At 43.9% G+C, this 23,514-nt stretch overlaps 1 protein-coding gene across 1 annotated transcript in view; it reads right to left on the bottom strand.

Annotated features, from left to right (window-relative positions):
- The window catches only part of GRID1 (glutamate ionotropic receptor delta type subunit 1), a 346,899-nt gene that overhangs the window by 223,987 nt on the left and 99,398 nt on the right, over nucleotides 1-23,514 (bottom strand). Inside the window, exon 3 of the mRNA XM_055537983.1 lies at nucleotides 8,975-9,145. Coding sequence (XP_055393958.1) covers nucleotides 8,975-9,094 — 120 coding nt within the window. The 5' untranslated portion in view covers nucleotides 9,095-9,145. The remainder of the gene's footprint in view (nucleotides 1-8,974; nucleotides 9,146-23,514) is intronic.

The following is a 23,514-nucleotide window of genomic DNA, read 5'->3' on the forward strand; positions in this document are numbered from 1 at the left end:
GATGGATGAATCTCTACTAAGAATGTACACATTGATCTTGGTTCACAAAAAGATAAAATGTAGAAAACAGCAGGAAAAAGAGATTTTTATGCCCCCAACTTTGACTTGAGAGGAGACATGCTTTATTCAAACAAACATCCGTTTCTCATTTATAGTTTGCTCAGAATGTCTTCTTGCTCGTCACTTGGAGCTGCTTCCATCTTCTCCTCACTCTTGCCCCTTCTCCGACAAGGGGCTGTCTCAATACTTCTCCCTGCTTTGGGCAGAAGCTAACGCTCCAGTACTCATCTACGGCTCCATGGTCTTCTCACCAACCTCAGCATTCTAACTTAGGTGACCTGCTAGGTTCACTGGTGGGTATACAAGGGAGGGTTGTCAGGAGAAGGAACTTTTAGGGGAAAAAAGATCAAGAGCAGTAGAAAGGCTGCTTCTCCATGGGGCTCCCTCCAGATCCTGACAAACAAAAACCTTTCCTCGGGGTAGGCGGGTGAAGACGAGAGTGCTAACGCCCCGGAGTGGTGAAGCCAGGTCCCTGAGTCAAAAGGAAAGATCTAGCGAGACAGAGGCGCCTTCATTGACTCTCACTCAATGCTTGTCTTGAGGAGCAAACAGCCTCAGCTGGTGCTACAGGTTGCAGGGTCAGAGAAGGGGGCATGGCCTGAAGGAGCCCTTGCCTCTCTCTCTCGTGTCAGGTGAGGCCCAGCACAGAGTTCTCAGCAAAAGACAGACAGGCAGCTACTGTCACCTCATTCCTCTGAGAGTGGGAGCCCAGGACTCTGGCTAGCCTAAGAGCACTGCAGCCCAAAAGTGACAAAAGACTATAAAAGCATTTCAGGTGAGACCTGACTGGACAAGCGAAAGAGAGGCCAGGATGTCTGGGCCAAGGGCGTGGCGGAGGAAAGATCCAGATGCACAGCAAAAGGCCTGGAGCTGGGTCAGAGATGCCAGATGGAGTAAAGTCAGAGGCAGACAAGAGCCAGAGCTGGAAGAGGAACCTGAGGCTTTCCTGGGAGCCTACGGCCTCCTTTCCAAGTGTACACACAGCTGCAAGGGGCCCGGCTGGTTTGGTGAGCCACCTTAGGGATGCACGCAGGGGTCCTCTTCTGTGTCACACAGCAGAGCTCTCACTCTACCACTGTGCAGCTTGGCCTGGGGCCTGGCTTGACCTGGGCCAGCTCCGCCCACTGCTGAACCCCCAGCGGGGACAGCAGCCCATAGATAGAGCATGTGCTTGATAGATGCTCAAAGCACAGGTGAATTGACTCTCCTCTTACTCTCACTCGCAAGGTGATGTTGAACAAGTCATCTAAAGTTCTAGCCCTGAGGCTTCCCTTGTGGTCCAGTAGTTAAGATACTGTGCTTTTACTGTAGGGGGCACAGGTTTGATTCCTGGTCGGGGAACCAAGATCCTGCATGCTGTGCAATGCAGCCAAAAAAATAGACAAAAATGATTTTTAAAAGCTCTAGCCTTATCTTGATTACAATAACATACAGTGTGTTCAGTGTCCCTGGAGAGGTGCAGTGGGCGGTTTTGATTTACTCACCCTGTGAAATATCCCTCTGAAATGCAGATAGGGATAACCCTGGTGCCAAGTAGCCAAGTACCATCCCAAGCTCTCTGAATTTAGTTTTATTTTTGGAGGGAACAGGGACAGAAAGGAATAGAAGGAGAAACAAAGGACCCAGGCAGGCTCCTGACTTCAATGTGGGTCAGCAGAGAGCTTGTCAGCCAGGGGTGTCTCCAGTGGCCAGGGCCCGGTGTGAGTCTGTCACACAGAAGCGTGGAGGCTATTGTGAAAAGAAACTTTGATCTGCCAACACCACTCGCCTCTCCTGCGATGCCCCTTGGCCTGAAAGCTTTTTAAGGGCAAGCAGGGGTCATACATGGCTCCTGCAGCTTCAGGGCAAAAGACTGAGCAGGGATCAGCCCTGGGTATCAGGACCAGCACAGAAAGCTGCTCACCTGGGTGCATGTCCCTGGCTTCCTCCTGGCCCAGCAGCAAGGTCACAACTGCCATGGCGCCCTGGGCCTGAGCTGGGCCTTTTAGGTCTGTATGGCCTAAGGTGTCACAGGGCTGCCCTTTGAGGAAAAGGCCACTTTTCTGCTCTCGGGGTGCATTATAAAAGCTGCCAATATAGGAAGGCCCGGAGTGAGGGCCTGCACAATACCCTGACCCAGGTTCCTGAAAGGGAGATGGCTGGGTGCACTTTAAAGCCTGACATTTGCACTGCAGGGCTGGCTCAGCCACGAGAGTCCAGGGCACAGCCAGTCCAGCACTAAGACCATGCAGGTGTACGGGGGACTGTAAAGGACAGGTAGGAGGGGACTAGAGCTAGAACAGGGACAGCTGCAGCCCTGCACCTGTGGGAGGTGCCCTGCCCTGCACCCTGTCACCAGCTGTCCATTCCCTGCCGGGGCTTAGGAGTTTCACCCCTGGGGATGCTTCCAAACATCCTCTCTACATGGTCACTTCCCACAGCCTCCACATAGTTCAAATGCCCTTATTTCTCCCCAGCGATATGGCACTCCCCGGTTACCTTGTCTCCCAGCCCAGGCCCTCCCCTTCCACCCTGCACTGAGTTGTCATTCCCACCATAGGCACATTCTGCCCTGTCATATCCCCGAGGGCTACCCACCCCGGCCTCCGTTCCCTGGCACTGTTCTCCTCGCTAATTGATTTCCCAGTACTTCTTGCCTCAGACACATTAAACTCAGCTCCTGCCTTCCTTGGCTTCTGGGCCTTGACACATGACATTCTCTATAACTGGAAAGTGTTACTAAATGGAGATTAAAATTCCTGATTTATTTGGAGTTTGTGAGAATCAGAGAGACAACATTTGTGAAATGTCTAACATAAGAACTGGCATATAATAAGTGCTTAAAGTGTGTCTGTGGAATTAATGGATGTTGAATGAATAGTTTTAAATCGGTTCTTAGGAAGAAACAAAGAGATGTCAAAGTGTTTGGAAAGAGGATGCCTCTTAGAATAAAAGTGATCGAGGGGAGAAGCCACACTGTGAAAGGGAATAGGACCTCTGTATGGATACATTCCACATGGAACTGTCCATCTGTAATCTGAATCTGGGTTATATGCTTCCATGGGATGGGGGCATCCTGGCAATGCTTGTCTTTCCAAAGTCAGTCCCCTATGTAAGAGGCAGGTCCTCAGATGGGAAACAAGGAAGGTGAGGTCACATCTGCAGGAGACATAAGAGAGAATTCAGCTATGAGTTCCTGACTGGGCTTCAGCTTTTAAGAAACCCAGGTAGACATTCCTGGCTGCTGTATAATTAAAGACCAATCACATGAAGCCAACTGAGGACCAAGGATGGAAAGATAGATTTTTTTCCTAAGAGTTAACACCAAGAATCCCCACTACATCAGTAACTATATTTTATTTAAGAAAATACCTTGTGTCAGCAGGAGCAAAGGCTACCAGTAAAACTGTTAAATTGATCTTCATGAGAAAATAAGGAGAATTTATTTTGGAGTCAAGACCCAGTGGCGGGGAAATAGAGGGTGATAGGAAAGGGAGGTAGCAAGATGCGGAGAAAGGATGAAGCACAGGATGGGGGGAATGGGGCAGCAGAGGAGCAGTCATATCTCATCGGGGAAGACGTAGAACCTGAGAAGCTGTTCGTGCGGCTACAATGCAAAAGTCCCACTCCAAGGCCCGCCACATGTGACACCATCTCTGAGACTGAGATGTGTTGTCTTGTTGAAACCAGGAAAGGCTCTGATTTCCTATCTGGGTTGGTACTAGATGGGGTAGCAGCAGTCCCATCAGAAGCCCAGGTGATTTGTTTACTTACTTACTGAGTCCCTAGAAGCAGGACGAGGGCCAGCAGTAATGGAAACAGAGCTCCCCACCCCCCGCACACGAAATGTGCTGAGCTCTTCAGCAGAGCCATACACATTTGGTTCTATCTGCCCCTCAGCAGGCTGAGCCCTGTGTGCATACCCATCAGAGTGGAAGGGAGAGGCCCCCGAGGGTGACGGTGGTTCCGCTAGGGCGCCAGCTGTCTGCCCTCCCAGAGCTCCATGCACATTTCTCCACAGTATATCAGAATTTAGGCAAATCATATTAGGTTGCTCCAGCCTTGCCTCCCAAATACTCAAGGGCCCAGGGAGCTGCTGGGCATTCACATTATCAAGGTACAAGTCATCCTGGAAGACGTGGGAAGATGGATGGAAGGCCAGGGTCACAGCCATGTGCGCCAGCTACATCTCACCACCAGACCATTATCTGCCCAACACCAAAGCTGGCAATGCGAGAAATGTTTTCATTAAGAAAGGCTGCATTTCTTCCAGCTTTTCAAAGAGCCTGGTTTTCTCTTGCCCCCATCATTAATCAAGCAAAGTGGACTGTGCAGAGAGACCTCACAGAGGCCAACAGCAGGAACTGACCTCTGACCAGATTCTCAGACAGGCTCTGTCCATCCAGCACACTCAGACCAGCAGAGGGACCCGCTGGGAGGACAAGCTGATGCCCAGATGTCACAGCTCGAGAAATCCATCTCCAGGTGCAGTCTCTCTGCCAACCTGCTGCCAGCCTACCTGTCCTGAGAGGGGAAGCCATGTCCCGGCCTGAGAAGGGAACAGATGGTGGCAGAGGGCGGAGAGTGGAGGGAGCTCTCCTCATGTTGAATCCAAGATGCGAGGAGGGTGGAGCGTTGAGGGTCATTTGCTATACCCAAGGCTCTCTGGCCTCCAGCTGTTCATATAGCCACCCGTGGCCAGGACGGCAACCAGCTGCACCCAAGGGGACCACCTGTGCACCTGTCTCTGACAAAGGCATCAATCCATGCTGGTCACTACATGTTCCATCTGGGTCTTTAGGGTGAAGTAAACCAGTGAAAATGACATGAAGTCCAAAGTAACTCTGGTGTGAAGAGGTTCGGTGCTGCTGCAGAGGAAAGGCTTCTATAGGCAGGTTGACAAGAAACTTGTCAGCTTGGGACAAGTGTGAAGAAAGCCTTAAAGAAATAGGGATGTAAGAGGTGGTGGTGTGGGGAGTGGGGTCAAAATGCTGTAACAGGTTGAATAAGGGAGCAATGATTCCATCTATTAAGCCATCTTATCATTTTAAAATTCACAAACAAGAGAAATCCCAACCTAAGGGAGCATTTTATAATACCACATTAGCTCCTGCAGCCTAATTGAAGGTTTGGGCTCCACAGTAACCAGACAACACAGCTTCTATCATTTACCCATCCCGCTTTGGAAACACATTTGAATAGAAGTGGAGTAACAATGTGACAATTCATCTGTTAGGTTAATTGTAGCACTGAAGTCATCAGGCAATGCAGTCCTAAAGACCAAGGATGGTTCAGATGCTTCTCTGAGCAAGGCTGCCCATAAAATCTGAGCAAAGCCTCTGGGGTTCTTAGGGTCTTGTTGTCATTTTTATCACTGCCCGGGTCAGACAACCCCTAAACAAACCTGTTGAGAAAACAAGAATGAGAAGCACCCAAATAAGACAGTGCTTTGTAGGGAAAAATAAACAAAGCACTGCATGTTTCAAAAGCAGTGGCTTTGGAGCCAATAGAAGCCACTTACTGAGGTACTTTTCTTCCAAAAGATGTTCTCTTTACTAAACAGGAACCAAACTGATTTGCTATAATAGTGCCTGGTTGGCTTTGCAGCACAAAAAGCCCTGACCACAGGCCTAATAAAAGAAGATGGAGCTTCTGAGGTCAGCTCAGTGCAGAAGCAGAGAAATGGATGATCTTGCAAAAATTCCCTGCTTTTGATAGTCTTCTCGAAAACTTCTAACCCAGAACTATCATCCCAAGAGAAGCTGTCTGGGGGAAGAACTAAAGATGGACTTGAGAGCTCCATTTCCAAAAGAATTTTCATTAATTCCATCAAGACAGAGTTAATAATCCATGACATCAATGTTGTATTTTTTTCCCCTTCAGTTGGTTGTGCTAAACATGTTAGAATCTTCTCAATAAATCTCACAGCTAGAGGCTAGTAGAAATTAGTTTGCCTTCTACACTGTCATTAAGAAAGAAAGAAGTGGTAATAGCTACAGAGAAAACTTGAAGGGAATGGCTTGTAAATGAGATGAATCTACAAGCTGCCCAAATGGTTGTTGGGTGGGATGAGTAAATAAATCCACATTTGCCTCTCGTCACAGCCTGTACAAGGAAGCAGATGCAACAAATGGAGATAGATTCATTTAATAAAGTATTTTATTTATAGATATATAAAGAGGCTTCCAGAGACAGTTTAACTTACGTTAAGACCTGCATTCTTAACAGATCTACCCCATTAGTCCTTATCGGGAATCTCCAAGCAGCAGGGTCTTGTCTGAAAAGCTATGCAGGCTGCAAAGACACTGGCCTCCCCTCTCCCACCCAAGGCAGCACTGATCAAGTTCCTGCATGACTGAGGCGATGGTAAGTGATGCTCAACACCGGTGATGAGGGGCCAGACAGAAGTGAAGCTCTCCCACCCACTATGAGACTTTCAAAGAGCATGCTCAGGACAAAAGTAGACTACATCACACTGTACAAAAAATAATGAGGCCGTGTTCAGTCTTCCCATGGAAACCCAAGCACACCTGGCCACATCCTCTAGAAGGACAGTTCTGTTAATAGCTCGGCCTTGTTCTCGTTGCTTTCTGTACATCCTCTCATTTATTTTCATTATGACTCTGAGGAGTAGGGAATATTTGAATCCCCAGTGTACAGAGAAGGAAGCAGAGGCATAGAATGACGAATAAATAATAATCAATAATTAGTAGCTAGATTTACTGGGATCTGAACCCAAGCAACCTGGGTCCTGTGCTGCTGCTGCTGCTTCTTCTGCTGCTGCTGCTGCAGCTACCACGACTGCTACAAGATCTGTGATGTAGCTCTTCAATCTTGCTCTTCACATGGTGTCTGGATCTCAGCAGAAACAGAGAGAGGTAGGGTGGCCAGGATTCTGTGTTCGATATCGCACTGACCTCACCTGACGATTAACCACCCACCACAGAGCCAGGGCTTTGTTCATCCTCCTAATAAACATGTGTCATTTCAGAAAGTCCTCTACTGCATGCCTCTCTGCTACAATCAGCGTCTTTTCCCCTCTTGTCCTCCAGGACAGATTCTTTACATCCAATGTGACTGATATGAACGAAAGAGCTCACCTGAGCTTCCTGTCCATGGCAAAATGAGCAATCAAGACCTTGATGAGACATACTTTGTCTCTCTCCCTCCACCCCGCCAGGGCAGGACATGTTGGTGAAATAGGAAGCAGCCCTCTTTTCTTGTGGAGTAGAAGAAATACGGTAAGGCAAGAAAGAAATGGGGAAATGAACCGGGGGTATGGTGCAGGGTGGAACAGGGCTGGTGTGTCTTTGGGGAAGGATGAAGCCTTTTGGGGAGAGAGAACCCATTGAGACCTTCCTGGGAATGAGGCCCCTCTCGGAGTCTGGCCCCCACAGAGAGTGGCAGGCACCTCCCCCTCCGGCCCCGGGTGGGGACGAGCACACATTGCCTGGGCCACGTGGTCACACTACACTTCCATCCACATAGAGAGTGCGGTGCTAAATACAGAGGCAGTGTGAGACGCCCTCACCTCTTCTTCCAAACTGTAGAAAAGAGGAAGGCAGAGCAGGACAGCAGCACCCTAAAATAAAGCACCTTCCACACCTGCTGCATATGCCCAGGGCTTTTGAGCCCATGAACCCTGCAGAGGTCTTTCATCTACTTTCCTGGTCAGCACCTCATCATCTGTGAAAGATCCCAGACCTTGTGATGTCTCCCTGGAGCAGTGGACTTGGGGCTGGTGGGAGTTACTCCAATGAAATCCTGATGTCGCCTATGTCTCCTTATCAACCAAGAACATATTTCTAGCATTTGCCATCTGTGGGAGCACGCTTCCTCTCTCCCCTATTAAGATTATAGCACGGATTTGGTACTTTGACAAATCACACATGTACATAGCTCACTCTAGAGATTATAATAACCTCCCTTCCCAAAATATATGCCCCATGATTAGATGATACCAAGATGTCCTGGGATGGGACTGATACTCTATAGGCAGACACAGCCCATCACTGCCCTATAGTCCCTATGCCAGGTGGAAAGAAGGGGTAAACTAGTTTCAAACACTGAGTGGCAACCATATCCCATGCATAAATTACGAGTACTTTTCACAAACCCAGGTGGGAAAAATTTCCTTCTGTTATATGGTTCCCACCAAGCATTGAAAGAAAATTTTCTTAGGGACCATGTTCCTAGTGGAGTTTCAGATGCCAGTCTACCAACAGACAATCTTCACCATTACCCCCAAATATCCAGGAAGAAAACCACCTCTCACAATGGGTGCACAGCTCCACATCCACCTCCCAGGCCTAAGAGAAGCTAACCTCGATTGCACCTATGTCAAAAGACTAGTGGGGGCACTAATCATACACACTCTGTATTTCTCATCTTGGAAGGAAGGGAACAGGTGGGCAAGTAATGTTTCTACCTTTTGCGCCCTCCTGCTCAGCTAGGATTCCAGCAGTGTTCTGGTTGACTTAAGACTTAGCATTCAGAAGATGAGCTGAGACGTTTCCCAGTTATTTCCATATTTTTGACTTTCTACAGGGAAGAACTTAAAACGGGTTCAAAATCATGACTGTCCACAGGAAGGCTCTGTCCCCAGTTCTGACAGATGAAATCATTCCCCACTAACACAGCCATCAGAGAAACTTAAGATACAGGACTCTCCTTACTCCCTAAGTGTGCAACTTTTAAATACAAGAGGCACCCAGTGAGCTAATATGCTGCATCTGCTGACATTGGCCATAATTGCCTGCTAATGTGCTTAGAGGTATTGCCCAGTTGACTGGTTTCAATTTCAGCACAGAGTTCTAATAATTACAGTTGGTGGGGAAGGGTGCTCAACTAGAGCTGAGGCACACTGATGCATGAGGCAGGCCAAGGGTATGGGTGAGACTCCCTCCTGGAAGAAGTTTAGGAGGCCAGCACTGACCTGCAGCATCTGGAGGTAGCCTTCCTGGGGGTCGCAGAGCAAGGAGGAGATGCGGTGGTTGTTCCTCATGCATTTCTGGTTGTCCTTTGCAGAAGGGAAGATCTGCCGGACCACAGTCATCCTGCCAAGGGCGCTGTGGACCAGATCCAGGATCTCTGGGTCACTGATTTCCTGGGAAGATAACCAGAAATGCTTACCATTGACTTATGACCTCATACTCTCTGCAGAAGACTTACCAGTAGATGTCTAGGTTGACAGCCCAAATAGTTGATGCCAAAGGGGTTATGAGTTTGGGCTCAAGGTCAAACAGCCTTATTAGCTGCTTACTTACAAATAATACTTGTTTACCCTAAAATGCAAACAGGATTGTTCAACACCTTTCCTGAAGGACAGAAAAAGATAATCTGTAGCTAAACCACCAATGCACTGGCTTCCATGGAGTCAAACCCTAAAAGAATCAATACTGTCAAGTGTCATGAGAGGAGAGGCATTAGCCGGGATAAAAGGCTCAATTTCCTGTTGGGGTTGTCTACCTGATGTAGACAAGGAAAACTGGCTTCCTCTGACAGAGCTGAACAAAATGCATTAAGTTTCCCATAATTCTTTAACAATTAGATTTTTTCAAAGATTTGCATACATACAAAATTTTAAAATATATCCATTCATTCATTCACTCATTCATTGCACAAAAGCTACCCAACAGCTCCTCAATGTTTTGTTCCATGTTAATACTGGGGTATAGCTGTGAATGAGTCAGGCTTAATTCCCTCTGGTGAAACTCAAGGTCATCATAGGCTGAAATATATGGAGTGATGTCATACCGAAATCTAGGAGCAAAGGAACCCATCAAACTTCCACATGGGCCCATTTGCTAAGTTCTTTACACACATTATCTCATTTTGTACTTGCAACAGCCTTAGGAATTCTATGAGGTAGATCCTATTATTACCCTATTTAAAATGAGCACTCTCATGCATAAAAAGAGCAAAGGGAGCAGGCCAAGGGGAGCTCTTTCCAGGATGAGGCTTCTGTGAGGAATTAGCACTGAAGCTGAACCTGAAGGATGAACTTATTAGGCAAAGTGTTTGCTTGTAAAGGCGAGCAGGCAGGACAGTGAAGAGTCGAGTTGGTAGTAGTACTGCTGAAGATGGAGGCAATGGTTCAGGCAGCAATGTGTCCCTCCAACCTAGGGAGGGGCAGGGCCACTGGCAGGAGAGAGGAATGATCAACGGCAGTGTGGGATCTGTGTCCTAGACCAGATGTGGTTATGGGGTTCAGTAAATATTGCTAGAACAATCCACACTATAGATGATGAGAAGCACGTGAAAGATTTTATGCCCCAATAAGCCACAATCAGATTTACATTTTTAAAAATCTCTGACTGCTGTACAGAGAGAGGATTAGAGAGTAACAAAACAGCTCCATGTCTGAGATCAACAAAGGGACTATAAAAAATGGACATTCACCAAGGGTTTTAATGGTGGAAGAGAGGTTAAGAAAGCTCTGGTTCACTGGTTCTAAGAAGTGACTCTATCTGTGTTGGTTGCAAGTCAAGATTTTAACCATGAATAACTGTGCTTTAAAACTGGCCTTAAGTCTTCCTCCTTGCAGATGACACAGCCTAGCTTTGAGACAACGAGATGGTACAAATGGAGTTAATGAGGTTAGAAATAGTGATCGAGAATTTGCAGAATCACATAAACAAGAACATAACATGTTTAAGGATTTAAAGGTAAACAAAGCACTCTCAGGGACTGTCCTAGGTACTCAATATGAGGGTATAGACTGGTCAGTTATAACCATGTACTAGATCTGGGAGAAAGGAAGAAATTAAGAGTTGCATCCTTTTAGAATGATCAATAGTTCCCAAATGTGCAAAACTGCAGGCATTTCTAAAGAATTAAAGTGCTTGTACATACTGAATCTGGGTTTCAACCACTTAAACTTTATATTTCAGACAAGTCTGTTTAAGGAATGATGATCATATTGGATTGGGGCCAACTGACTATCAATGGTGAAGAAATTGCAAAATGCTCATATCTTTGGACAACCAAGTGAGAAGAGCCCAGGATCCAGCTGGGCTTCAGAAAACAGAGCAGAGAATGTAGCTGATCCTGGACATTTGTGCCCTGCTCTTAGCTGCCCTGCTAATGGACACATTGCCCCAAGTAGGATAGCAGGATGAGAGAACTCGTGTTCTAACCTACTAGAAAATAAAACTGTAAGAAAGACCAGTGAGCAGCATGGTCAGCTTTACTTGAAGAGGGAATATAGAGGTGAGGTCTTCATGGGTAGGAGGTAACCTAGAAAAATCATGAGGTCATGAGGAAATAATTCATATTATGTGTAAGAGGGTTCCTCAAAGTCAGCACACTTAAGAAATGGATATGTGACATACCTTTTGTTTTTCTCACTTACTCTTGATAGCGGAGAAGGCAATGGCACCCCACTCCAGTACTCTTGCCTGGAAAATCCCATGGACAGAGGAGCCTAGTGGGCTGCAGTCCATGGGGTCGCAAAGAGTCAGACACGACTGAGCGACTTCACTTTGACTTTTCACTTTCATGCATTGGAGAAGGAAATGGCAACCCACTCCAGTGTTCTTGCCTGGAGAATCCCAGGGACGGGGGACCCTGGTGGGCTGCCGTCTATGGGGTCACACAGAGTCGGACACAACTGAAGCGACTTAGCAGAAGCAGCAGCAGCTTGATGGCAGAGGTCACCATAGAAGCTCTTTAATTAAACCTCTCCTGCACCCTTAACTTCCAGATAGGAGAGTCAACGGCATTGAACCCTCCCTACTACCCCACAACAATGACCTTGGAAATTGTAGGAGGCCTGACTGATAGGAGAACACAGTACCTCTCTGGTAGATATAGCCTCACTTTCCTACAATATGCAGCAGTATATGGGGGAATTGATGTCAGGGCAGCCAGGACCTAGTCAAGGGTCCCGAAAGTCAAGCCCTCCCACAAGTAGCCCTGATCTCCAGACCACTCCTTTCCAGTTCTACCTTCCCAGGACAGAGATGAGAACTTGGCATAGCTTCCTCCAACCCATTAGTTGCTATATGCCTCCCTTGCCATAAGGATCTCTGCAGAATCTCCCACGGTCCTGTTCTCACCCAATCACTCTGAGTCAAAGCACTACTAGCCACCTCCCCACACCTCTGCTGCTGCTGCTAGGTCACATCAGTCCTGTCTGACTCTGTGCGACCCCACAGACGACAGCCCACCAGGCTACGCCGTCCCTGGGATTCTCCAGGCAAGAACACTGGAGTGGGTTGCCATTTCCTTCTCCAATGCATGAAAGTGAAAAGTGAAAAGTGAAAGTGAAGTCGCTCAGTCGAGTCCTACTCTTCACGACCCCATGGACAATAGCTCACCAGGCTCCTCCATCCATGGGATTTCCCAGGCAAGAGTACTGGAGTGGGGTGCCATCGCCTTCTACGCCACACCTCTGGGCCTATCCCTACCATCTAGTACAGAGATAGCTGCAATCAGATGCTAAGAATCCACAGAAGCAACTCCCCTGGGTCCCTTGGAGGCAGTGAAAAGGGTCACTTCTCCCGGGGATTTATCCTTTGCTTTGGAGATACCCAAGTCTGCACCATCAGTCAGCTCCTCAGCTCCATGCCAAGCCTTCTGTCCTGATGCCTCCACCAGGTCCTTTAGTATTACTGGGCTGCACACAGGTACCTCCTCACACCCTGCTCACTGATGCCAGGAACTGCTTCCAGGCTGCACACCAGGTCAGCCTCTGGACTCCTGGAAAGAGGATCAAACTCTGGGTCTTCCTAAGGGTGCAGAGGGCAATCAAGCAGCCAATTTACATAAACATCTTGGAGAACAAACTTTCCCTTTGTCTCAGCCGAACATTCCTTCCAGAGAGTGCTACTAGCAGAAGGAACAAGACAATGTGTGTATACTGTGTGACCTCCACTGACCTCACCAAAGTCAGCAAGGCAGCAATGAAACAGTAACACATCATATCCATACACTCAACTAAGTGCTGGTGTGTGGAAGGGCACAGGTTCAAAATAAATCTTATTACTTTTTAAGTTTGTCTTGTGAAATATATCTTAATGCACAGTTCAGTTCAGTTCACTTCAGTTACTCAGTCATGTCGAACTCTTTGTGACCCCATGAACAGCAGCATGCCAGGCCTCCCTGTCCATCACCAACTCCCGGAATCCACCCAAACCCATGTCCATCGAGTCAGTGATGCCATCCAACCATCTCATCCTCTGTCGTCCCCTTCTCCTCCTGCCTTCAATCTTTCCCAGCATCAGGGTCTTTTCAAATGAGTCAGCTCTTCGCATCAGGTGGCCAAAGTATTGGAGCTTCAGCTTCAACATCAGTCCTTCCAATGAATACCCAGGACTGATCTCCTTTAGGATGGACTGGTTGGATCTCCTTGCAGTCCAAGGGACTCTCAAGAGTCTTCTCCAACACCACAGTTCAAAAGCATCAATTCTTTGGCGCTCAGCTTTCTTTATAGTCCAACTCTCACATCCATACATGACCACTGGAAAAACCATAGCCTTGACTAGACAGACTTTAATGCACAAACCCTACATAAAGTATGAATAATAAATTATTTCAGTGTACCTTTCATCAAGAAATAAAATATAAGCTGCATCTTGATTGGATGCCTCTTTCCCAGATGCTTACAACTTCCTCATCAGGAGTTCCCTTTGTCATGCCATAACTTATGGATGTAACCTAGATAATACACAGCTTAGGCTTGCACATTTTGTTTAGCTTTGTGTAAGCTAAACAGTCTGCATGCCTCTAACCACTGTGTTTTAACACAGTGGTTCTCAAACTGAGTCGTGTATCAGGATCACCTGGGGAACTGACAAAATTACAGAGGTCCGGTCTTGTCCCATTTCAACAAGCAAAGCTTCTGTGTTCTACATTAGCTCTCCAGATAATTCCAGTATTCACCAACATCTAAAAACCCCTGGGTTTAACATTAAGTTTCTGTGATCTATTCATGGTGATGGATGCAGCTCTGGTTTATTCATTTTCACAGCTGTATGCTCTGCATTGTATGATTCTGCCACAATGCATTCATGGTATTGTGATTACCATTTGAATGTTTTTGCTTCTTTCCTATTAGGAACAAACCTTCTATGAACAATTTTTCTTGCCTGTGTGTCTTGGTGCACACCTTTAAGAATTACTCTACATACCTGGAATTAGAATTCCTCCATAGGAGAATATAAAAGTGAAAGTCGCTCAGTCGTGTCGGACTGTTTGTGACCCCATGGACTTCTCCATGGAATTCTCCAGGCCAGAATACTGGAGTGGGTAGCCTTTCCCTTCTCCAGGGGATCTTCCCAACCCAGGGATCGAACCCAGGTCTCCTGCATTGTGGGTGGATTCTTTACCATCTGAGCCACAAGGGAAGACCATATGAGAATATGAATGTATTCAAATTTACTAGATAATACCAAATTTCCAGATGATTTGTATCCACTTATAATCATGTGTGGTGAAGAGTTCTTGTTGTTCTTCCTTTCCTGATCCTGATATCCTGCTGCTGCTGCTGCTGCTGCTGCTGCTAAGTCACTTCAGTCATGTCCGACTCTGTGCAACCTTATGGACAGCAGCCCACCAGACTCCTCCGTCTACAGGATTTTCTAGACAAGAACACTGGAGTAGGTTGCCATTTCCTTCCCCACCTGATATCCTATGACTTCCTAATATTTGCCAGTCTGGTAAGAATGAATTGGTACATCACTAGACTTTAATTTCCACTTCCCAAATACTTAAAAGAGTTAAATATCTTTCATACACTCATGAGTCATCTGTTTCCTTTTGTGTGCTTGTGATCTTTGCCTAATTTCCACTGGGTTTTATATTTTGCATGTTGATTTATGGGACCTTTTTTTCAGTTCTGGATATTAAGTTCTTATCACATGCTACAGATACCTTCTCTAGTTTCTAGATTAATAAGTAAAACTAGGCTATAAATTCATCCAACTTGGTGTTTTCTTTGTCAAAAGATTTTTATTACTAATTAAATTTCCTTATTTCTACAGGAATTTTCTTGTTTTGCCTTCCTCCCCCTGTCATTTTTAGTCATGTTGTCCAAATTTTTTACTTGATTGGCATAAGCTGTTCGCAATGTCATTCTACTTCTATTCTCTCCAACGCATCTAAAGTTGTATGCCATCATGCATTTCTAACAATCTGTATTTGTGTACCTTCCCTCTTATTCTGATCCTATAAGTTAGTATATTTCATAAATTCTCCTTTAAAAAGTAAGTTTTACCTTAACAGATACTGTTTTATGTGCTGGTTTTCTCTTTCATCAATGTCTACTCTTATCTTTATTATTTTTATTTTTCCATTTTCTTTTGATTTATTAAGTGGTTATTTTCGAAGCTGTTTCCATATGAAACCTAGCTGATAAATATTAAACATTTTTTTCTTTCCTAATGAACTATTTAAGACTATAGATCTAAAAATCAAACATGCTTTAGTTATGACCCACAAGTTATCATATATATTAATTGTATCATTGTTTCTAAAATTCCTCTTTGAAATGTTTTTGACTCATGAGTATCTTACTAGAGATTTTTTAAATTTTTCCAAACATGAGGTAATTATTTTTCAGTAATCAAAAATGATGCTGTGAAAGTGCTGCACTCAATATGCCAGCAAATTTGGAAAACTCAGCAGTGGCTACAGGACTGGAAAAGGTCAGTTTTCATTCCAATCCCAAAGAAAGGCAATGCCAAAGAATGCTCAAACTATCGCACAATTGCACTCATCTCACACGCTAGTAAAGTAATGCTCAAAATTCTCCAAGCCAGGCTTCAGCAATACATGAACCATGAACTTCCAAATGTTCAAGCTGGTTTTAGAAAAGGCAGAGGAACCAGAGACCAAATTGCCAACATCTGCTGGATCATGGAAAAAGCAAGAGAGTTCCAGAAAAACATCTATTTCTGCTTTATTGACTATGCCAAAGCCTTTGACTGTGTGGATCACAATAAACTGTGGGAAATTCTGAAAGAGATGGGAATACCAGACCACCTGATCTGCCTCTTGAGAAATTTGTATGCAGGTCAGGAAGCAACTGTTAGAACTGGACATGGAACAACAGACTGGTTCCAAATAGGAAAAGGAGTACGTCAAGGCTGTATATTGTCACCCTTAACTTATATGCAGAGTACATCATGAGAAATGCTGGGCTGGAAGAAGCACAAGCTGGAATCAAGATTGCCGGGAGAAATATCAATAACCTCAGATATGCAGATGACACCACCCTTATGGCAGAAAGTGAAAAGGAACTAAAAAGCCTCTTGATGAAGGTGAAAGAGGAGAGTGAAAAAGTTGGCTTAAAACTCAACATTCAGAAAACGAAGATCATGGCATCTGGTCCCATCACTTCATGGGAAATAGATGGGGAAACAGTGGAAACAGTGTCAGACTTCATTTTTTTGAGTTCCAAAATCACTGCAGATGGTGACTGCAGCCATGAAATTAAAAGACGCTTACTCCTTGGAAGGAAAGTTGTGACCAACCTAGATAGCATATTCAAAAGCAGAGACACTACTTTGCCAACAAAGGTCCATCTAGTCAAGGCTATGGTTTTTCCTGTGGTCATGTATGCACGTGAGAGTTGGACTGTGAAGAAAGCTGAGCGCCGAAGAATTGATGCTTTTGAACTGTGGTGTTGGAGAAGACTCTTGAGAGTCCCTTGGACTGCAAGGAGAGCCAACCAGTCCATTCTGAAGATCAGCCCTGGGATTTCTTTGGAAGGAATGATGCTAAAGCTGAAACTCCAGTACTCTGGCCACCTCATGTGAAGAGTTGACTCATTGGAAAAGACTCTGATGCTGGGAGGGATTGGGGGCAGGAGGAGAAGGGGACGACAGAGGATGAGATGGCTGGATGGCATCACTGACTCGATGGACGTGAGTCTCAGTGAACTCCGGGAGTTGGTGATGGACAGGGAGGCCTGGCGAGCTGCGATTCATGGGGTCGCAAAGAGTCGGATACGACTGAGCGACTGAACTGAGCTGAACTGAACTGAATCATCAATGTATTATAACCTGAGAATGTGGAATGTGTGACACAAATCCTTTAAAGTTTATTGAGACTCACTTTGTGACAGTTTGCATGAATGCTGTGTGTTTCCATTGTCCAATTGCTGCTGATTTCAGTGGCCCATTTTTAGGTCCATTAGATGGGGAATTTTCCCATTTCTGTTTGTATTCAGTCTTAATCTTCAAAAATCATATTTGGAGTTTTCATAATTATGTATAAGTTTAGAATGATAACTCCTTGCTCAACTGAAACTTTTGTCATTATTTATACATCCTCTATTTCTAGTAATGTATCTTGCCTTATAGTTTACTGCTATTAATATATACACTACTTTCATTTTGGTTAGTATCTCGCTGTTCTTTTCCTATTTCTTTGCGGTCAATCTTCCTCTGTATCACATTTTAGTTGGGACTCTTGTAAGCAAAATATACTCAATTTTTTATATCCATCCTAGACATTTTAGTTGAAATCTCAATTCATTTATATTGGATAATGATCATACATATAAATGAATTGATTTTATCATACTATTTACATTACATATTTTACTGTTTTTTTCCCTTCTCTTTAGCTTCTTGAAATGATTTTTTCATATTTTCATTTTCTTATTCTCTTTTCAAAGCTATAACAATATTGTCCAATATTTTTTCATTGGATATCATGAATACTTTAATTGCATAAGTGTGAAATTAATCAATATTCTTACTCTCTCAATCTTTATCTCTAATCATCATCATCTCAACTAATGTCGTAACAATGTCTAGTGTTTTAATTCTAGTTTTCATTATGCCCTCTTATCACACATAATTTCCATTATTTTATACAGTAAATATTTATCTACTTAACCAATATTTATAGATATATTTGTTAAACATTCTTCTGTGGCCCTCAAACTTTATGTCTAAGATTATTTTTCTTGCCCTGAAGTATATCATTTAGAATTTCCTTTAAATGTGGGTTTGTTGGTGACAAACTTAGTTTTTGTTTATTAAAAAGCATTTTTATCTGGATCTCATTCTTAAAATAAAAAAATTCTAAATTGAACAGTATATTTCATAGCACAGTAAAGATAATATTGCATTATAGTCTTGCTTCCATTTTAGTTCAGTGTATTAGATTCCTATGGTTGTAATAACAAATTATCACAAACTCGGTGGCTTGGAACAATAAAATTTTATTCAGTCACAGTTCCACAAAGCAGCAGCCCAAAAATCAGTCTCACTGGGCTGGTATTAGAATATCGGCAGGCATATTCAGCCCACAACCTCGAGTTATTAGGAATCAGTTTAACTGTCATTCCTTTGAAGATGACCGCTTCTGCATGGATACTCTTCAGATTTTTCTCCGTTTCTGGTGTTCTGCAGTCACAACATGAAGTGTATTTTTAATTTTTATTCTGCTCCTGATTCTTAGGCTTCCTAGATCTGGAGTTTAGTTTCTTCAATAATTCTAGAGAAATCTGAACCATACTATCTTTTAATACTATTTTCCCTGTTATTTCCTATTTTCTTCTAGAAATCCAATCAACAGTATGTTAGAGCTTATCATTCTATTTTCCATGTTTATTAACCTCTTTTCCAGCTGGTTGTTGTTGTTGGTTGTTCAGTTCCTAAGTTGTGTCTGACTCTTTGCAACCCCACGTACTGCAGCACGTCAGGTTCTCCTGTCCCTCACCATCTCCCGGAGCTTGCTCAAACTCATATCATTTGTTGACCTACGGACATTTGTTGGCAAAGTAATGTCTCTGCTTTTTAATACGCTGTCTAGATTGGTCATAGCTTTCCTTCCAAGGAGCAAGCATCTTTTAGTTTCATGGCTGCAATCACTATCCGCAGTGATTTTCGAGCCCCAAAAACAAAGTTGCTCACTGTTTCCACTGTATCCCCATCTATGTGCCATGAAGTGATAGGACCAGATGCCATGATCTTAGTTTTCTGAATGTTGAGTTTTAAGCCAACTTTTTCACTCTCCTCTTTCACTTTCATCAAGAGGCTTAGTTCTTCGCTTTTTTCCATAAGTGTGGTGTCACCTGCACATCTGAGGTCATTAATATTTCTCCCAAAAATCTTGATTCCAGCTTGTGCTTCTTGCAGCCCAGAGTTTCTCATGATGTACTCTGCATGGAAGTTAAATAATCAAGGTGACAATATACTGTTGAAGCCTGGCTTGGAGAATTTTGAGCATTACTTTGCTAGCATGTGAGATGAGTGCTTACTCCTTGGAAGGAAAGTTATGACCAACCTAGACAGCATATTAAAAAGCAGAGATATTACTTTGCCAACAAAGGTCCGTCTAGTCAAGGCTATGGTTTTTCCAGTGGTCATGTATGGATGTGAGAGTTGACTGTGAAGAAAGCTGAGTGCCGAAGAATTGATGCTTTTGAACTGTGGTGTTGGAGAAGACTCTTGAGACTCTCTTGGACTGCAAGGAGAGCCAACCTGTCCATCCTAAAGGAAATCAGTCCTGAATATTCGATGGAAGGACTGATGCTGAAGCTGAAACTCCAATACTTCGGCCACCTCATGCGAAGAGTCGACTCATTGAAAAAACCCTGACGCTGGGAGGGATTGGGGGCAGGAGGAGAAGGGGATGACAGAGGATGAGATGGCTGGATGGCATCACTGACTCGATGGACGTGAGTCTGAGTGAACTCCGGGAGTTGGTGATGGGAGGCCTGGCGTGCTGTGATTCATGGGGTCACAAAGAGTTGGACATGACTGAGCGACTGAACTGAACTGAACTGAGATGAGTGCAATTGTGCAGTAGTTTGAGCATTTTTGGCATTGCCTTTCTTTGGGATTGAAATGAAAACTCACCTTTTCCAGTCTTGTGGCCACTGTTGAGTTTTCCAAATTTGCTGGCATATTGAGTGCAGCACTTTCACAGCATCATCTTCCAGGATTTGAAATAGCTCAACTGGAATTCCATGACCTTCTCTAGCTTTGTTTGTAGTGATGCTTTCTAAGGCCCACTTGACTTCACATTCCCAGATGTCTGACTCTAGGTGAGTGATCACACCATTGTGGTTATCTGGGTCATGAAGATCTTTTTTGTATAGTTCTTCTGTGTATTCTTGTCACCTCTTCTTAATATTATCTGCTTCTGTTAGGGCCATATCATTTCTGTCCTTTGCTGAGCCCATATTTGCATGAAGTGTTCCCTTGGTATCTCTAATTCTCCCGAAGAGATCTCTAGTCTTTCCCATTCTGTTGTTTTCCTCTATTTCTTTGCATTGATCACTGAGGAAGGCTTTCTTCTCTCTCCTTGCTGTTCTTTGGAACTCTGCATTCAAATGGGTATATCTTTCCTTATCTCCTTTGCCTTTTGCTTCTCTTCTTTTCACAGCTATTTGTAAGGCCTCCTCAGACAACCATTTTGCCTGTTTGCATTTCTTTCTCTTGGGGATGGTGTTAATCACTGCCTCCTATACAATGTCACGAACCTCCATCCATAGTTCTTCAGGCACTCTGTCTATCAGATCTAATCCCTTGAATCTATTTGTCACTTCCACTGTATAATTGTAATGGATTTGATTTAGGTCATGCCTGAATGGTCTAGTCATTTTTCCTACTTTCTTCAATTTAAGTCTGAATTAGGCAATAAAGAGTTCATGATCTGAGCCACAGTCAGCTCCCAGTCTTGTTGGCTGTATAGAGCTTCTCCATCTTTGGCTGCAAAGAATAGAATTAATCTGATTTTGGTATTAACCATGTGGTGATATCTATGTGTAGAGTCGTCTCTTGTGTTACTGGAAGAGGGTGTCTACTATGACCAGGGCATTCTCTTGGCAAAACTCTATGAGCCTTTGCCCTGCTTCATTCTGTACTCCAAGGCCAAATTTTCTTGTTACTCCTGGTATTTCTTGACTTCCTACTTTTGTATTCCAGTCCCCTAAAATGAAAAGGACATCTTTTTTGGGTGTTGGTTCTAGAAGATCTTGTAGGTCTTCATAGAAACGTTCAACTTCAGCTTCTTCAGCATTACTAGTTGGTGCATAGACTTGGATTACTGTGATATTGAATAGTTTGCCTTGGAAACGGACAGAGATCATTCTGTCATTGTTGAGATTGCATCCAAGTACTGCATTTCAGACTCTTTTTTTGACTCTTATGGCTACTCCATTTATTCTAAGGGATTCTTGCCCACAGAGACTGACATTGCTTAAAAGAATACTTGTGCCTCTTTCTATCATGAACCTAGGATCGCACCCGATCTAAACCACATGATTTAACATTAAATTTTCTTTCATGCTTTACTAGACATCATAGGTGATGTGACTTGGATCACAAGCCTGCATGAGGCTTCTGCAGTTATCACTTCTCAAGAAAATGTCCCTCTTTCAGACAACTCCAAAGTCAAGATAGAAAATTTTCCTTCTTATTTCCTTCTGCACAGTGGGTTCATTTCTCATCAATGCTTACACTGAGGATATAGATTTCCAGCTTTTGTGGAAACCTCTCATTTTCTTGGTGCTTACACTGGATCTCATGGGTTTTATGACTCATTAGCCAGAGGAACAAAGCTCAAGGTCTCCATGTTTGACCAATAGGTTTAAGGCAAAACCTAACCTGAAACTCTATTATTTCTCAGAGTTCCCTTTGTTATATTTTGTTCCTGAGGACATTATTCTTGACTGTTCAGTGATCTATTTTTAATATTTTTCAAATATATTACATTCAGAATTTTTAGTTCTTTTCTTTTTGGGGAGTGTCATTGAAGCTAATTATGCTTCTATATGCAGCATATTAAAAAGCAGAGACATTACTTTGCTAACAAAGGTCCGCCTAGTCACAGCTATGGTTTTTCCAGTAATCATGTATGGATGTGAGAGTTGGACTATAAAGAAAGCTGAGCACTGAAGAAATTATACTTTTGAACTGTGGTGTTGGAGAAGACTCTTGAGAAGTCCCTTGGACTGCAAGGAGATCCAACCAGTCATTCCTACAGGAAATCAGTCCTGAAAATTCATTGTAAGGACTGATGCTGAAGCTGAAACTCCAATACTTTGGCCACCTGATGTAAAGAACTGACTCACTGGAAAATACCCTGATGCTGGGAAAGATTGACGGCAGGAGGAGAAGGGGATGACAGAGAATGAGAAGGTTGGATAGCATCACCTACTCAATGGACATATTTGAATTTGAGCAAGCTCCAGGAGTTGTTGATGGACAGGGAGGCCTGGCATGCTGCAGTCCATGGGGTTGCAAAGAGCTGGACACTACTGAGCGACTGAAGTGAACTGAATTGATGCTTCTATAAAAATATATTACTCAGTCTTGGACATAGAATTGTAATTCTTTAAGGCATGGCCCTGCCTTTTTCCTGGAACACCTAACTCCCAAATTCCTCTCTATATGTCTTGGCTGTGTGATTGATAAACTTCAATTCTTATGCTCCAATTTACATTTTCCTCATTTGCCTGCCTTTTCCTAAGTTCACTGTCATTAATATTATAAGGAGGCCTATTTCTGAGGGGCCCAAGAGAAGCATGTGCAACCTTTTCCATCTGGTTAAATCTCAACTGTATTCTTAAATCATCTCATTATTACAGGTGGAAGAAGGTAAGGACTCTGCAGATTACATCTTAATTTTTTTGTGTTGCTCCAGAAATATCCTCCCTGAATTTCTCTGTTGCCTTCTTCTCCTGCAGTCTAGTTTCCACTATAAATCCTGTTTCACTCAAGAGATTTTCTTTGTGAGAGAAGATGGAAGCTTGGACTAGGGTGGTTGTAAATGGATCATCTTTAGAAATGGTGAATAAAGGAAAGGGAGCATATATTGACAGCAGAAGTAAAAGAGAGACAGCAAACTACTGCTGGAAGTAGCTCCTTTTTCAATGGGAGAATTTTATGCAGTTTGATAAGGAAAATATTGTAACAAGTAAAACAAGCAGAGAAAAAAACAGGGATGAAGTTCCCAGCAACGTGCCATCCTTCTTGTCAGTCATCAGAGGAAAAGAGACTCTTCTTTGTCTTTTAGCACACCTGAAGAAAGATTTCTATGAAAACAATAACATGTGAGACTTGCAGCGTGCACTAAATATTAAAAATATTCACTGTCTCTAGTTGTATACTGAGAATACATACAGAAGCTCAGATGATCTGTGCCACTCAACTGTGTCTGACTCTTTGTGACCCTGTGAACTGTAGCCCACCAGGCTCCTCTGTCCATGGGGATTCTCCAAGCAAGAATACTGGAGCAGATTGCCACACCTCCTCCAGGGGATCTTCTCAACCCAGAGACTGAATCCAGGTCTCCCACATTTCAGGTGGATTCTTTACCATCTGAGCCACCAGGGAAGCCTTAGATAATCTCTTTTGGCTCAATTAAGTTATTAAGAAACCTCTGCAAATCTCCATTAACAAAGAGGTAAAACTAAAGAAAAATTGTTGTTGTTTAGTCCCTAAGTCATGTCTGACTCTTCTGAGACCCTATGGACTATAGCCTGCCAGGCTCCACTGTCCATGGATTTTC

Source organism: Bubalus kerabau, chromosome 1, assembly GCF_029407905.1.
Source record: "Bubalus kerabau isolate K-KA32 ecotype Philippines breed swamp buffalo chromosome 1, PCC_UOA_SB_1v2, whole genome shotgun sequence".
Classification (NCBI taxonomy): domain Eukaryota; kingdom Metazoa; phylum Chordata; class Mammalia; order Artiodactyla; family Bovidae; genus Bubalus; species Bubalus kerabau.